This window comes from Notolabrus celidotus, chromosome 23 (assembly GCF_009762535.1).
Source record: "Notolabrus celidotus isolate fNotCel1 chromosome 23, fNotCel1.pri, whole genome shotgun sequence".
Taxonomy (NCBI): domain Eukaryota; kingdom Metazoa; phylum Chordata; class Actinopteri; order Labriformes; family Labridae; genus Notolabrus; species Notolabrus celidotus.
In genome coordinates, this window is record NC_048294.1 from 8706563 (window position 1) to 8723404 (window position 16842).

General features: G+C 43.3%; 1 protein-coding gene across 2 annotated transcripts; it reads left to right on the forward strand.

Moving 5' to 3' along the window:
- Nucleotides 1-261: 261 nt before the first annotated feature.
- On the forward strand, nucleotides 262-14842 carry efs (embryonal Fyn-associated substrate). Of its 2 annotated transcripts, none has more exons than XM_034676312.1 (8): nucleotides 262-532; nucleotides 997-1176; nucleotides 1881-3143; nucleotides 3297-3416; nucleotides 4760-5692; nucleotides 7548-7613; nucleotides 10484-10741; nucleotides 12669-14842. In XM_034676312.1, the coding sequence occupies exons 2-8, from the start codon at nucleotides 1165-1167 to the stop codon at nucleotides 12852-12854; spliced, it is 2838 nt and encodes a 945-aa protein (XP_034532203.1). In that variant the 5' UTR covers nucleotides 262-532; nucleotides 997-1164; the 3' UTR covers nucleotides 12855-14842. The 2 variants fall into 2 exon arrangements, with proteins under 2 accessions (XP_034532203.1, XP_034532205.1); XM_034676314.1 differs by lacking the exon at nucleotides 262-532 and adding an exon at nucleotides 623-879.
- Nucleotides 14843-16842: the final 2000 nt, after the last annotated feature.

The window sequence follows — 16842 nt, forward strand, 5'->3', positions numbered from 1 at the left end:
GCAGGATTGCTACTCTTGGATGCTGTCTCTGATGTATTTATTCACCAAAATTGCTTTCGTTGTAACTTTCTATTTTTTGATGTGTTTTTTTGATATATATTTTTTTATATATATATATATATATATATATATATATATATATATATATATATATATATATGTGTGTGTATATATATATATATATATATATATATATATATATATATATATATATATATGATGTTTCTACGTATCTGTGTGCGCGGATCTTTACAGATTGCCACATTCAACATGGCGGCGACATTGACGTACGACCAGCCAGTCAATGCGGCGTCTACCTTTAAATGCCTATGGCTGTAGCCATGCTGTCAGGCGCCACCTACGCTTACAGATCAGCGTATTGCGCGCGCACACAAGGAGGCGGAGATGATTTTGTTGTCATCGTCGAAGACGATTGAACGGCCATGGCGTCAGATTTTCACGCCTGAAAAGAAGTGATTTTACGTCTCAGAGCCCGTGTTACCCCGACGTGAAGTTTATCTGTGAGAATAAGGTAAGAGAGGACATACTTTTTAAAATGTGGACTTTAGGTCTACTGGCATCTAAATGAGCTGTAACGGTTTATAACCGGCGGTGCCATTGTTGTTTACTGAACTTAAAGCACAAGGCGATGAAGATGACCAGGAGAGCTAGCTTGTATGTAGGCCGCTACGACCCAGCTAATGCGGCTTTAGCTGGGTGTAGCTTGACTGAATCATTACTCGGTGTGTTTAATGGTTAAAGTCTGAACTATTGACGAAAAAAGACACACTTATTTATCTACTGTGCTAAGCTAACGTTAGCCTTTGCTGTACGGGTCGCATTCAACGTAACGTCGCTGGGCGTGGAAAAGACAGACAGGTGTTCCACTCTGCTCAGCTTTCATTTCACATGTGTCCCAGTAAGGCAAGAGTACAGGTCGACTGGTCGTCTGTGTCGTAACAAGAGTCTTTAAAGGCGGGTTTCGATTGATTTCAGGACCCTTATGAACGGACTTTGAGATGTGGACTACCCAAACCCAGCTGTGCTCCTGGACCGAGTCTATCAGGCGACCCCACACATCCACGAGAACCAGAGCTGATTTAGATGGATGAACCAGACTGATGAGGACGCTTGACTTGTAGTTTCTCTGTTACATTAGCAGCAATGTCTGTCTCCGTGAGTACAGTAATTATCTTTGTTTGCATGCTTTTGCTTTCCAACATCATCCCCCTATATCGTTTCATGCAACTGTATTTTATGGGGATTCTCATTTCCTCCATTACTGTCCTAAGAGGGTCCCACATGGCTCAATGGAGCCTCGGCGTCCCCAGGGGGTGGGTTTAGAAAATGAAAGGGGGCCTGACTCCTTGGCTTTGGGTTGGCAATTAAATCCTAAACGGCAAGGGACAGATGTGCCTCTCATCCCCTCCCCCCCTCCCTCTCATCCCGCTCATTACCATTAAGCCTCTGTGTCCATTTGATCATTGATCCTCCCTGACTGTGCCTCTCTTTCTCTCCGCTTCACCATTACTAACACAGCTGTGAATTTTGAGCACATCATGATGCTTTTACATTTTAAATTTATTTTGTGTGTTCCCTTCTTCCTGTTCCTCTGTCTTCCACATGGATGTTTTACGAGATCTTCCCTATTCACTCCTATTCACTCTCCATTCAAAAGCTCCAAACAATCAACCTTTTTGTACCCCTGACTGGACATCCCGATGTCAGTGTTCTTATTTGTTTGTGTCTCACAGACACACGTCTCTATCTTGTGTGACTTAAAGCTTTGAATTAAAACCTACTTATATATAGTGTGTGTGAATCACTGAATTGGAGGGTGTGTTTTAGTGATTTCTCTTCTTGTTTGTCCTCTCTCTCAGACGGTTTTGGCGAAGGCGCTCTTTGACAACACGGCAGAGAGCCCGGAGGAGCTGGCTTTCCGGAAGGGAGACATCCTGATGGTTCTTGAACAGGAGCAGGGCGGCGGGCCGGGCTGGTGGCTCTGCTCCCTTCACGGCAGACAGGGCATCGCCCCTGCCAACCGCCTCAAACTCCTCCAGACCGCCCCTCCGCCTTCTGAGGACTCCGTCTATCTTACCCCCGGACTGGCTCGCACTGCTCTTGGCGGCAGTGCAGAGGACATAGACGGAGTGTATCGCTCCCCGCCTGGCGCGGGTGAGGGACGAGGTCCTGGAGCCGCTTCAAGACCTGCAGAGCTTCTTCGCAGAGTGGAGGGTGGGCGTCCACGCTCGCACTCCAGCTCTGGCACACGGCCCAGACCTGACTGGGATATTGGGGTGGCGGGGAGGCCACGCTCACCCTCTCTGAGAGGACGAGGAACAGACATTACAGGAACACTTTACCAGTCTCCTGTTGGTCCCATGCCACCGAGGCAACCAGGATCTCTTGCAGCTTCAGAATCAGTATACCTTGCCCCCACTGGAGTACCTAGGGCAGCCGACGAGCCAGAAGACACTACATATCTAGTCCCGAGAGAAACAGAACAATCCGATGACTGTTACTTGGTGCCCAAAGGGACACCGCTTGCAGATGAAGAGGTTTATCAATCCCCTACAGGAGGCATCATCTGCTCTAACGGTCCGTCGGTGGTCAACGGATCCCCTGGTACTCTGCAGCCTAAAGTGAGCCAAGACTCACCCGGGATGTACCAAACACCCACCGCTGTCGGAGCAAACCTTCACAGGACTCCAGCCACAGTTTTAGCCCACCAGCACCCATCTTCACTAACCCCCACACAAGCATCTCCCAGACCTCTGCAGAAAGGAGTCGCCCCCAACCCCGTTGCCAGGAGCAAACCCGGCCTGGCTTGTCACCGAGGATCCCCTTTGCTGGTGAGAGCCGGGCAGGTTAGGGTTCCCGGATCGCCGAATTTCGCCCGCAAACCCCCTCCGCCTGCGCCCCCGGTGAGAGGTGTCACCAGGAAAGATGCACAAGTTGCGTCAGCGGATCCAAAGCCCGCTGCTCAGGTCTCGTCTGTGAGCGTGCAGCAGCAAGATGCTGACAAACGGAAAGGAACGCCTCAGAGTAAAGAGGAAAAGACGAACAATGGCGTGGAGAAAAGCAGCAGCGTGCCGAACAAAAGAGGAGAGAGTCAGGATTATTCAGATGCTGGTGACGACCAGGTATGTGCCGGTACACGAGTTGTCAACAACTTAACCAGGATATTTGTAGGTCACGTGTATTTACATGTCTGAGGTTTGCCGAATGTTCTGAAAGAAATGCAAATTCTACTCGACCAGGGCACGCAGTGAGATTTGTTTTTGTGTCTCTGCTAGGTATATGATACTCCTCCCAGTGGCAGGTGGCAGCGTCCGGTCCAGACTTCCCTTGGGGACGATGATGGCATCTATGACACCCCTCGATATGTCCCATCACAAGCCGACTCTGAGAACGAGGTAAAGATAACACTGAGCCACTATCATCTCTCTCTCTCTTCATCTCCCTCTATCCCTCTCTCCAACACGGTCTCATCAGATGTGTGTCTAACATGAGTCTGGACCTGCTGGAGGTTTCTGCCTGTAAAAGGAAGTTTGTCCTTGCTGCTGTAGCTTGCTAAATGCTGCAAAGTGCTCTGCTCATGGTGGATTAAGATGAGATCAGACTGAGTCCTGTCTGTAAGATGGGACTGGATCTGATCCTGTCTTGGTTAATGATATAACATAGAGTACGGACTAGGCCTGCTCTGTTTGTAAAGCGTCTTGAGACAACATTTGTTGTGATTTGCCGCTGTATAAATAAAGACTGGTTGATGGACTGAGCCATGGAAACACTCCTCCTGTCAGCAGCAGGAACTTCATGACTTTTATTCCCCCTGAAGTTTTTTTTTCTTTCTTTAATTTACATTTTTCAAGTTTATAACATACAGTTAGTCACCCGAAGAAAAAAAAAAGAGAAAAAAAAATTCCCAAAACAAGACAGATGGATAAAGTAATATACAACAACTAATGAAAAGGATAATAATAACATTAAATAAAAGTAAAATAATAATAATCAATTTTCAATAAGATTGCAAATTACATTGAAATCAGAATTACATTGAATTTTGTAATTTTGAAATTCTTCCTACACTTGTAAAATATGGGAATTTATTACCATTATGAGTGTGAGTGACATCCAAGGGATCTTAATTTATATAGTTAATTCAGCAAGTTGATACAAAAATAAATAGAGCTTGAAGTTGTTTTTTAGTACCTTTTGATTCAGCTCAAAGTCACAATGTGGAGTTTCCTGACACTGATTGTGATTTATTGAGCAATCCCTGGGAACTGTGGTAAACTGCCGTGTCCACTTCATGTCTGAACAAGCCGAAGAGTTTCCGCAAAAAATGAAGACGATCAAAACGCAGTGTCACCCTTTCTTCCCACATTCTGCCTTCCGTCTGCCCCCCTCCTCCTCCTCCTCCAAGGCGAGGCCACACCTGTCTCTCTCTCTGCTGTGGGAGCCTGTCTATCCAGTCCAAATGCTGCTGCTATTTTCTCTCCGTCACACCCATCTGTCAGGGCCATGCCAAGGCCATACCACCAAACGGCAACCCCCCTCCCCTCCTCCTCACCCAGTGGTCTCCCCTTCTGTGTAACTTGGAAATGCCGGCCAGCTGTTGGATTATTGTTCCCTGTTCAGTTGCTGTTCCTGTTTGTGAGCTCATTGCTTATACACTTGGATGTGTTGGAGGATAAATCCACCTTGAAACAGTTGAATCTTCCAGTTTTAAAGTCTTCCTCTCTATCTCTTTCATCAGGTCTACGATGTCCCCACCATCTCCCTGAACATGTCCACATCTGATGTCCAGCCTGATGAAGTGGATGATGAAGTGTACAGTGTCCCTACGCTTCCCGGTCTGCCCCTGGGACCCGGGGAGTCCATCATCAGCATCTCCGGAGAGGAGGTCTCCCAGGTTGTAAAGCTCTACAGTGTCCCTGGACCCGACAAACGAGCCAGCGGAGGAAGTCATAAAAGAGACTCCTCTGACGCCGACTGTGGAATCTATGATATGCCTGCTTTGACTTCTGAAGTCCTCCCTCACTCTCTGTCGTCCTCCTCCACATCCACCCGCAGACTTTCTGTTTCAAGTAACGGCTCCGGTGATGTGCAGTGGCGGGCGTCCCTTTCCAGCCTTGTCCACGCCGTTCTGAGCGCAGCCTCCTCTCTGTCGTCTCGCGACCTGGCCACCTCGCTGGCTGAAATCCTGTCCACCTGGAAAGCCAGCCATTCGGACGATCCTCCGCCGCCTCTCCAGCAGGCGTGGGCTCGCCTGTCGGACCTCCTGCCGGCGTTATCCGCTGTCGGCAACGCTCTGCCATCCGAAGGGCTGTTTTTGCTCGTCCAGCGCTCCCTCGAGGAGAGCGCCCTCCTCTTGCAGGCTCAGGGACGCCCTCGTCTGCCTTCCCAAGATTCTCTCTCACGCAGGCCACTTCCTGCGCTCCCTGTGCCTGATGGGAAGTCTTCAGGAGGTGGAATGGGCTCCCGTAAAGGCAGCTGGATCCAGGAGAGGCCCTTGCCTCCGACCCCTCAGCCTGCCTTCCCCTTGCCTCCCACTCCATGCACTGTGACACTGACAGTGGGCCCAGTGGATGGAGAAGATGACCCCAGTAATGAGTATGCAGGGATTGGCCTGACCCCCATCCCTGCACCAGTTCCTACAGGAGACAGTGTTGGATATGTGAAGCTGCAGGTCAGTTTTGAGTCTGGAATTTATGGTTTATCATAAAGGATCCAACAATCTGACTTTAAAGGCGCACAAACTGGTGCTTTGCTTCCAAGAACGTATAATCAGAGTGTGTGATTAATAAGATGCAGATCTCACTCTGTGGGGGAGACTGGGATCAATTCTTTATTTGTACGGCAACAGCTAGCTTGATTTAATCATCACAGTCCTATACCTTGTGAATCAATGTCTTCTAACACTCATTACAATTTCCCAGAGGTCGAAGTGACACCTTAAAATTGCTTATTTTATTAAAACTAAAGCTCTTCATTAATGAAACAAGATGGCTGCTGCTCTGAAGTAGCATTGAAATGTGATGTGGCTCCTTTTGTGCAGGGGCGTAGCCATCCTTCCTTTAGACATAACGTTACAGAGGCACACGATAAATATAGAACTGAATGGACAGAAACAGTATCGGTCCCATCATCGCTGATTCAGCTCTTTTAGTCGACTGTTATCTGTATCTGACTGATATCGGTGTGCTCACTGACTTCGGCAGAGTGTTTGTGCTTCTATGCATTTGCTAGTTACTCTTCATACATACAGGATAGCATCACAGTCGCAATCAAATGTTGCATTGTCGGTTAATTTGTTTATTAACATGCTAACTTGCAGCTTTTTTAGTCGGTATCAGGCTAATATCTGCAGTGGTATCAGTACTTGTATCCGTACATCCTTATGGAAATAGTGTTTTTGTGAGGGGTGAAACGATTCTTTTTAACAACGATTCAATTCGTATCACGACTCGTGGTTGCCGATACGATTAAAGAACGATATTGGTTCATTTACAACGATATGTTCCGAAACGATTCAGTGACTTGAAATCGCTTGCCGGCTTCTCCTCTGCCATCTGCCATGCTATGTTTTGTTGTCTGCTGTCGCGTTGTGATGACGTCACAGACAAGCAGCCTGAATTGAGTAACGTTTAACGTCTTTATCATTATAAGTGCAAAAAAAACACATCCATTTAAAGTCTGCCATGCTTAAATCCAATGCGTTATTTCCTATTATTGCTACAATCCATTTATTACCTTTTAAACTATGTTAGATCGATATATGTCGTCCGGAAGGCCAACTTGCCGAGCACGGATCGATGTAGTCGGATCATACGAATATAAATCGGTACTTTGATGTAATAGATGAATCGTTACACCCTTAATTTTTGTAATTCAATGCATTTGCAAAATATGTAACTCCTTACAATTAAGCATTTGCAGTTTGTGTCTTTTAACATGCTAACTTACAGCTTTTTTTAATCCTGTATCGGACTGATATCGGTATCGTTCCAAGTATCGGTATCTGTATCTGTACATCCTTATCCAATACAGTGTTTTTGTACTTCAATGCAATTGCGAGTTACCCTTCATACATATTATATAGCAGTGTGATAGCAAAACAATCAAGCATTGGCAGTTGGTTTGTTTGTTAGCATTTTAACGCACAGCTTTTATATTCGGCATCAGACTGATATCAGTATCAGCATTGGTACATCGCTAAGAACCTACAGTGTTTTTGTGTGTGATGCATTTGCTGCACTCTTTATACATACCACATGATTTTATAGTAACAACACAATCACACATGGGCAGTGAGTGTTGACATGCTAACTTGCAGCTTTAGGCAGCAAAAGACTGATATCGGTATAAATATCAGTTTTTGTACCGATAAATCCTGATGGTGCTTTTCCTTGTTTTTTTGTGCTTCAGTGCATTTGTCATTAACTCTAGATATTTGTCATGTTATTTTATGCTGAGAGTAAATGCAAAAAAAGACTGTGAATGTATCTGCTAGCATGCTAACACTCTAAATGTTTCCACACCAGGGTAAACCCGAACCTCCTCACGATGTCTTGACTGAGAACGGACAAACTATCACTACAGAATCAAGGGTGAGTCTTTTTCCTGCTATGTCCTGTATCCTCAGCTCCTGCAGTCCAAACACTGAAGGTTTTTTTTAGCTGTACAGAAACACACATGGAGGGTCCCCACAGATAAGTCATTGATTCTCTGTGTTGGCTGTGTATTCTGTTTACTAATGAGCGCTGTGACTCATTAATCCAGCTCGCAGCAGCTCTTCCACTCCTGATGCACCACACGTATCATGTTTACCCTACACCACCTGACTTAATCTGACATCAACCCCTGTTGATTTCTGTCTCATTGATCTGCACAGTCACTCATCATGCCTGGAGCTTTCTTTTTATTTAACAGTCTTGGGTTTCTTCCTCAGACATGTCTACAGTCAGGACAAAACATGATTACTTATTGCTTGTGCTTGCTTTTTCAAATCTCTGAGTTATCTCTTAAGTCATTTTTGCCTGCTGGTGCTTCAGATTGAGGTCATGTATTCTTATCACTCAGTCTGCATTTTCTCTGCCCCTTACAAGACTCCTTGGTTACGCCATGGACGGCCAACAAGAGGTCACTTGTAGATCTGAACAATCTTCTCTCACATAGAACGGAGGCTGCAGGACAATAAGAGACAGAAAGCTCAGTCAGTCTTTCAACAGTGCTCTCGCTGACGTACTGTATACATGTGTGTGTCTGACTTTTAAGTTAAATGTCCGACTCCTATGTCTGGATAATCTTCCTTAGACTGTCTTCTTAGGTTTTCAATTTTATTGCTGCAACATGTGAAAAATAAATCCATCTCTTTGATTACTGCGTCTTTAAAGCTGCTGTTGGTAGTCACAGAGTAAACATCTGTTTAAAGAGAAGGACTTTGAATGTCAACACTATCCCTCCCAACCAGATTTCCTCTTAGCCCCCCAACACAGATCGGCGTGTGCAGTCATGATAGTGCCAAACTCATAACCAATCGGGGGACGTAGTAGGGGCCGCCCCTTAACCAATCAGGGCAGAGGATTGGAGATTAGCTATGATTGGTCCGTCATAACGGGAACAAGGGGAATAATAACATTGCTTGATACAGAGGCATTGGAAAAAGCAGAGATTTCGCCATAGTCCCAAATTACTTCACTTACTGATGAGTACCGATGGGTATTATGACCTTTTCTACAAACCCAGCAGAAAAACAACGTTTTTACATCATTCCTACCAACAGCAGATTTAAGTATCGAGTCTTGCTTTGCAAAATAGTAAGAAAATGTCAAAAACAAAGAATTTGTATGTTGCAACTAAAAATGGTTCATGGCAGGAAACAATTGCATTGAAAATATTATTGTAATTCAAAATGAAGTGTCAAACCATCAATGATAATTTTAATATTACTGTATTGTTACTTATTATTAGTGCTGTTAAAGATAATTTTTTAAAACTCATGTTTAATCAGATTTTAATTGCATTTTTGGATCTCCATTATTTCGCATTTCTAAAGTTTTTAAGTCCAAATTAAGAATGTAGAGCAATTATTTCCAGTTTCTTGAATTGGGAATCAAAAGAGTGCAATTACATTTTTATTATGAGAATTGTCTTTCAAATAAAGTGTCATCTGAAACTAGGGATGCACCGAAATGAAAATTCTTGGACGAAACGGAAAACCGAAAAAGAGTAATCACCGAAATAAATGATTATGCCAGTTATTAGTAGGGAGACCGGGAACAGTTTTAACACTTGCACTTGCTCCAATCAGGAACAAGTTAGGAATCACCTGACTCACTCTGCACATGCTCAGTTTAGTTGCAGCTAGTTTGTATAGCAGTTTGAACACACTGGGTTAAAAGAGCTCAAAGTTATAGACAGAAATGTCAAAAATGTTACAACTGTCCCCGGTCTCCCCTACCATTGCATTTATGACTGTGTACTAACCTCTCTAAAATCAAGGATCTCATTGAACATGTCAGACAACAAGGGTGCATGCCCCTCATCTGGTTCAGAGAGACGAGTCCTTTTTTTCTGGAACTAACTCCAGAACAGCTCTCTGCCAGCTTTTGTGATGTGTTTGCCGGTTGACATTAGTCTGATTAGCTGCGCCTGTATGCTTAGCTCTTGGTTGGTTGCTCAAACTCAAAAGCACTCCCTTAGTATTTTAATTCCATTTAACACAAAGTGAATATTACTTTTCACCTGTCAACTGAGCCAAATAGGAGATTTTTAAAAAGTGGAATGTGACATTCAAAAGAGCAGGGGTGTCTTTAATTTCCATCACAGCAGCAGCGGGAAGCAGGAAGACACTGCGGCTGCTTAGCAAAGGTGTACCGGAAGGGACAAAATAGCATGCCATATAAAAAAGTGCAAATTTTTTAGACCTTAATTTGAATACTGTAATAACGCTGACACCCCTACTAATTATATGAAGAGACTGATGTTCTTCTCATTAACATTAAAACAATCTTAAGTAACCCCTTGTAGTTTTCCAAACTACCTACAGGGAACCTTAACCTCAAACCAAATCTTAGTGATCAACTTAAACATTTCAATTATTCACAACCTTAAAAAGACCTTCTTCTATCTGAAGGTTCAAAGGTAAAGTAGCTAACTTATCAATCAGTGACTAAATCAAAGTGACTTACCAATCAATCAGAGGGATCCATAGGTCTCTTGGTGTGTTTACTCAAGGAAGCTCTGTTATTTAGGAGTCAGGAGCTAGATAAGTGGCTGCTGCAACAAGGTTACATGAGTTATCGTTGCAGCTCCACTACAAGAGTGATTCAATGCAATACAGTTACTGATGTGATATGCTTGCAAAGAGCAGTTAACTGCATGAACAAAAATTGTATCAGAGAGGGTTTTCTTTTTATCTTTTTGCATGACTGTCGCTTCAAAAAATATTAAAAATTCATCCTTCTGTTTGACACAGTTGAGCCCATCCCCCGCTCTCCCCATGTCCCTCTCCCTGGAGGACTCGGAGCTGCTCTCCTTCTACTCTTCCCAGAGCCTCGCTCACCTCTCCTGCCTGGCCGACGCCATTGATGTACTCTTCAGCAGCGTGCAGGGGAACCAGCCTCCACGCATATTCGTCGCCAGAGGAAAGAGCCTCATCGTGACAGCACACAAGCTGGTGTTTATCGGGGACACACTGTCCCGTCTTCTGACCTCTGCAGACCTCAGAGCCAAGGTAGAGAAAATCGTCGGGATGGCTGTTTCACGACTTTATATGTGTGAAATCACAAGATGTGCGTGATGAGGAAAACATGCAGAAGATGTAGCCACTCTGCACAAATGTGCTTTTGTTTTAACCCTCAACAGTGTTTTAGTTTCACAACATGTTTAAGGATGTTTCCACAACACAAAAAAGGTAGAAAGGAAATGTATATCACAGACGAGCAGCGAGAGTATAAGGCAGAGGAACTTTGTTTAACGTAAACAACATCACCACTCTGCACACCCGCTTCCAATGAGTGTCCTAGACTGGTACTACTGCATTCACACATCGGGTCACCTCGAGTTTGCAGTGACATTTTAAAACTCAGGGACTGGGAAAAAGTTTGCGTCTACTCCTGCTGAACCGATTCAGTCATTTGTTTTCACACATGCACCTGTCCTAGGACAAGTTTGGACATTTTCAGCGGTGCAGTGCATGTGTGAAAAGGGCCCCATTCTTTCACTTGATGATCCAGACTTTAGAGATAGGACAAATGTCTCAATCTTGAAACCACAAATAGGAGTTTCAAGAAACAAAAAAAGCATGGTCTTTGGACAATTTTATTTATTTTTTAAATAATGTTTTGGGGCATTTTTGCCTTTTAATGATAGGACAGTTGAAGAAAGACAGGAAATGTGGGGAGCTGAGAGTGGGGGTAGACAAGCAGCACATGGTCGACTGGCCGGGAGTTGAACCGGCGACTCGTCTTTGGACATTTATGTTAGAAAAAAACAGCGAATTTTATGTGAAAAAGAGGTAAAATGATCAGTTGTACCTATCAGGGCTACATAACCTGCACAGTTTTAACCGCAATCATGATTTTGGCCATCACATGCTCAAAGAAGCGTGATTCTAAAGTTATATTTTTGGGGCTTTTACACTTTATTTTTAGAGGCGAGGACAGTGGATAGTGTAGGAAACTCGGAGAGAGTAGGGGGAATGACAAGCAGGAGGGAGGGAGGCTGCAGGCTGGATTCGAAACTGGGCCTCCCGCAATATGTGCTCCAAACTTAACCATTACACAGGACTTCCACCAGATCCGTGTCCAGTCTGTCTCTGGTCCGCTGCGGTCCGGCTCTGTGCGCTCTCGTCCATCAACACCCACCTGTTGTGTTCTCAGAACGCAGCACGGAGCAGGACCGCCGGACAGCTAGAGTCATGTGACCGAGGTTTTCCCGCGGCAATCTCTGAGTCAAGGATTCTCCTCCTCCTCTCCTCATCCATTCTGTCTTTATCAGCCTCTGAAAACCTCTGACCTGTTGACTCCAGGCCTGGCTCCGCTCTCAATGACATTTTTTTGTCATAGTTGAGTTAAAAACGATGTACCGATAACACAGAGTTTTATTCTGAAGATTAACCAGGTTTTTTTTGGTTTTGGTTTTGGTGCCTGACTTCCTGTCCCGATCCATCTGATCTGTGCTGAATTGATGTGTTATGCTCCGGCATCCGGCAAAAATAGAAGTCTTCTGTATCTGATCCGTTTCGTTCCGACCTGCTGGATCAGAGATGCAGCTGGAACGCAACGGAGCGGATCCAGTGGGGGTTAACATTGACTAGAATATAAACCTATCAGATCCGGTGCCGTGACGGATCGGAGACAGACCTGGTGGAATTTGGCCTTTAGGCTATGTCCACGCCCCCAGAGAAGCATGATTGATGGAGCTCACTGACATTTAAAAACGATCCAAAACTTAAAAGTGCAGAATAACTCCTGCAGCAAAGCAGGCTGTGAGTAGTGGATCAGGTGTGTGTTAGTAAAGCAGAGGAACAAAGTGAGCAAAGTGAAAGAAGCTGCGACATTCACATGCATTAACGAGCTGAGTATTACCAGTCTTGACATCCAGTGATCTACGTGGACATCTTATTATTTAAAAAGTTAAACTGTCTTCTCTCCCCGCAGATCACGACCTCTGGAGGACGACTCTGCCAGGCTTTGAAGTCAGTCGTTGTTGCAACAAAGGGCGCTGCTCAAAACTATCCATCGGTCTCTGCGACCCAGGAGATGGTAGACCGAGTGGCCGAGCTCTCCCAGCAGGCGGCCGGCTTCTCCACACTGCTGCAGCGCCTGGCGGAAATATCCTCATGATATTTCATATCACTCAACATTAAAAAAAAAAAGAAAGGAACAAACTCTGTTTACACTACACATACTTTCTCTTCTCTTTGAAATGCCTTATTTGTTGTACGACTCTTTCATCACTTTTGGTTGGAGTGGGATTGGAGCGAGTGTTGCTGTTGCGGGGATTTGACTCTTCTGTTCTTAAAGTGTGTGTTGGTTTGCCTTTTGTTTATATACTGACCTCCGTGCTTTAACGCCAAGCACACTTCTCCTTTTGAGTGTTAACTTATTGAACCTTTGAAGCTCCGCCGTGGCTTTCAGTGTCCGCATGGGCTGTTTATATTGGGAGCTTTGCTTTATTATGTTTGCCATATTTTCCTCTCCTCACATGATAGCCATTCTGTCCTTCCTTCCTTCCTTTATTTATTCAGCCATCCCCCCCATGTCCAAAAATAGCACAGACGGAGGAGGCCTTGCATCCTGGTTCTGGCCTACTTTTTTTTCTCGCTGCGATACCTGAAAGGCCTTTTGTTGTTGTCATTCTGAAACTGCTGAAGCAGCATATGAGGAGGTATTTCGGGGCTCAAAATGGAACGAGGTGGAAAAAGAAGTTTGCCTCGACTTCCACTCTTAATCTGTGTAAGTATGTGTCGTGTTGTACGCCATTCCCACTGGAGAGCAACATCATCCCAATCAGAATCTCTCCCTACATTTTCAGTCCTTCCCCGACCTGTGAAGATGAATACACACCCTGACCCCCAGAGGATGCGATTGTGAGAGATTAATGATAGCTGGGTGACAAACTGCCTCAGTCCCCGTTCTTTCCCACAGTCACACGGTGTCTCTCCGATGGATAACAAACCAGTCGGCCGAGCTCACCTGTCTGCACACGTCTTGTTGTGATGTGCATGCTTACATTTCTTTGCTTCTCATCTTCTTCTTTTTTTCCCATGAGATTCTCACTGACGTCAAAAGTGCTTTTACACGTCTGCTTTGATATGTTCACGTTTGTGCTGTGAGGACGCCGCGTACAGTAAAACCCAAAGCTGGGTGAAAACAGAAAACACTAAACGTAAGAGAGCAGTAGAACTAACTGGATTGAACATCTCCTTGACTATGTTACATGGTTTTACACTTTTGCGTCAGGGTACATGTATAAATATTTGATGTTCCCGTGTGCCCAGCCCTAGTTAAAACTGTGAAATGAAGCAGAGCGCTCTTTTTTCCTTTTGAAATGGTTGAAGTTTGCATTTTAAATCCTACTAACTAACCGCCTCTTAAGCATCTCTAGCACTGTCTGATGCGTACCATCTCCCTTTATATCATAGGTCAACCACAGGTGCTCTAAAAAGTTGAATCCTAACACTTTCTGTATCATAAACTTCTTTTTCAGGTTTTTTATATACAAAATTTGTGTCATCAGGAAGTTGCATTCTTATCTTTTCAGTTTTGAGGCTGGGTTTGAATCAGTATGTCTTCTTGTTTTTTTTTACATTTTCTCTGCTGCAGTGCCACTTTGTGGAGATTTGAAGTATTACTTTTGGATCACCTGCCTGCCATAACGGGCCATTTGTTGTTTGTATGGAGAGAGCCTGATGGACGAATAACCTTAAGCGCTATATTTATTAATGTCACTTTTTTGAAGACGTTTGTTTTCCAGTTTGCATGGCTTTAATTTTCTTACATTTTATATATGCACATCCTTCATCAGGGGAGACTTTACTTGGTAACTTGCAATGAACAAAAAAGTTTTTTGTTTTTTTTCCTTTTGAAGAGTCTGTTACAGTTTAAAAAAACTGGCTGTATTTCTTTTGTACAAGAAAGTTTTTTTTACACCATGTGAACTCATTTGGGTTTGGATTTGCTGAGGCTCAGAGGTGAATCTTTGACTTTTCTCCTTCAGTAAGCAGACCGAAACTCCTTTACTTTTAACACTACATTTGATGTCTGTCTTGTATTCATGTTCAGAATGCACAAATACATCTTTTACAATTAAACAAACGTGTTTAGTGTGAGTTTTATGTTGCTGCTACACCAATTGTTGTGTACGGTGGCCCTGAAGGACAAAACTAATTTACAAAATATTAAACACTTACCAAGGCCAAAACAAATTTACATTTAAGAAAACAAATTTACAAAAGATGAAACTCTTTTACAAAGTTGGAGACAATTTTTACAAATGACAGAGCACTTTTACCATTTCTGAAACAAATTAACATTTCATTTTTATGGAAAGGGAATGTACCAAATACCAGAAGTGATCCGGAAGTTATCGAGTGAGGGGTCATTAAGGCTATGTTCACACTGCAGACAAAAGTGTCCCAAATCCAATTTTTGGGGGGTCAAGGGACCAGGTCAGATTTTTCAGAGGCAGTGTGAACACTCAAATCTGGCCCAAATCTGATTTTTTTCAAATCAGATTTAGACCACTTCCATATGTGGTCCTGAATCAGATACAGATCTGATTTTTTTCAATGCGACCTCAGTGTGAACGACCAAGGCGGATTTGATGCACATTTGATACTTTCAGGTCACTTTATAGCGACATCATTTGAATGTAACTGAAAGTTCCCCTCGACACCCAGAAGTTTTGAATAAACTCTGTCTCTGTGAAACGATTAACGTCACAGACCCCCAACTCCTGACTCCGTGTCCGCATCCACATAGACCTTTCAATCGTATTTGCGGCCACAGCTCGGCAAAAAGCCGAAACAAGCAATTTGGCTCTCTTTTTCTTTATACTTGAATTCCTCCGCACCTGGTCATTCATTCTCCGGCTCCCACTGCACAAAAACTTTGTAACAGAGGCAAAAATGCTGACTTCCTCCATGTTTACGTTTGTGAAACAGCTGCATGTGACGTCATTGTTACTGTTCTTTTGAGGAATTGAGCATTAAGCCTCGCAGTGTGAGCGTAGCCATAGTTTGTTTTGATGGAGAGAAACCAAACGGAGATGATGGACATGGTTTACGTATTAGGACATCCTAGGGTCTCAGAGTGAGGTGTCAGACCTCAGATGAAAAAGCATCATGTCTCCAGAAAAGCGCCGTCATTTCTACAATTCTACAATTTCATTTAGCAGACGCTTTTGTCCGAAGCGGTGTACAACACAAGCAAGAATTTAGACTGGAGGGAAAAACCTTAGTAAGTGCGGCAAAGTGCTTCAAGTTGATTGGCCACAGGTTCTGCCATCTAGTGCCAGGTTTTTTTTTAAAGATAATGTAGCCACAGCTCATCACAACAAATAATTCAAGTCAACAATATCATTCAACATTCAACAGCATTCAATATTCAGTCCAAAATATTCAATAAGAGCTGGGTTTTAGACCTTCTTATTCATTCTACCCGTGAGGAAAAAAGAGGAGAAGGGTCAGGTTAAGCGCCTATCTCCGCAAAATCTTCATCATGTGTCAGAATTCAGATAAAACGGCCTCACGCCACATAGCCTCAGACTAAACGGAGTCAGACTAATCGGAGTCAGACTAAAAGGAGTCAGACTAAAAGGAGTCAGACTAAAAGGAGTCAGACTTCAAGGTAAAAGTTTTCCATCGTTTTTAAAATTGTCTCCAACTTTGTAAAAGTGTTTCATCTTTTGTAAATCTGTTTCCTTAAATGTAAATTTGTTTTTGCCTTGGTAAAAAGTGTTTTGCTAATGTAATTTTGTTTTATAAAATATAAAAAAAAAATTCCAAAATATAATTTTGTTTTATAAAATGTAAAACTGTTTTCAATAATGTCAATTTGTCCTTCAGGGCCACCGTAGTTATGTATTTAAAGGACATTTTTTTTCCAGAGACCATCTGTAGATGAGTAAAAACAGAACAAAATGAGTTTAAAGTGAATAAATTGTAATATTTTACTTAATTATTTCTCCTAACTGGCCTGTGAATTGTGAAATCTATGGAAGAGGATTAGGGCCAGTGAAAAAATAAAATAAAATTAAGGTCAACATTTTTTTTTTTTAATTATTATTATGAGAAAAAAGTAAGAATTCTGAGATTAAAGTCAGAATTCT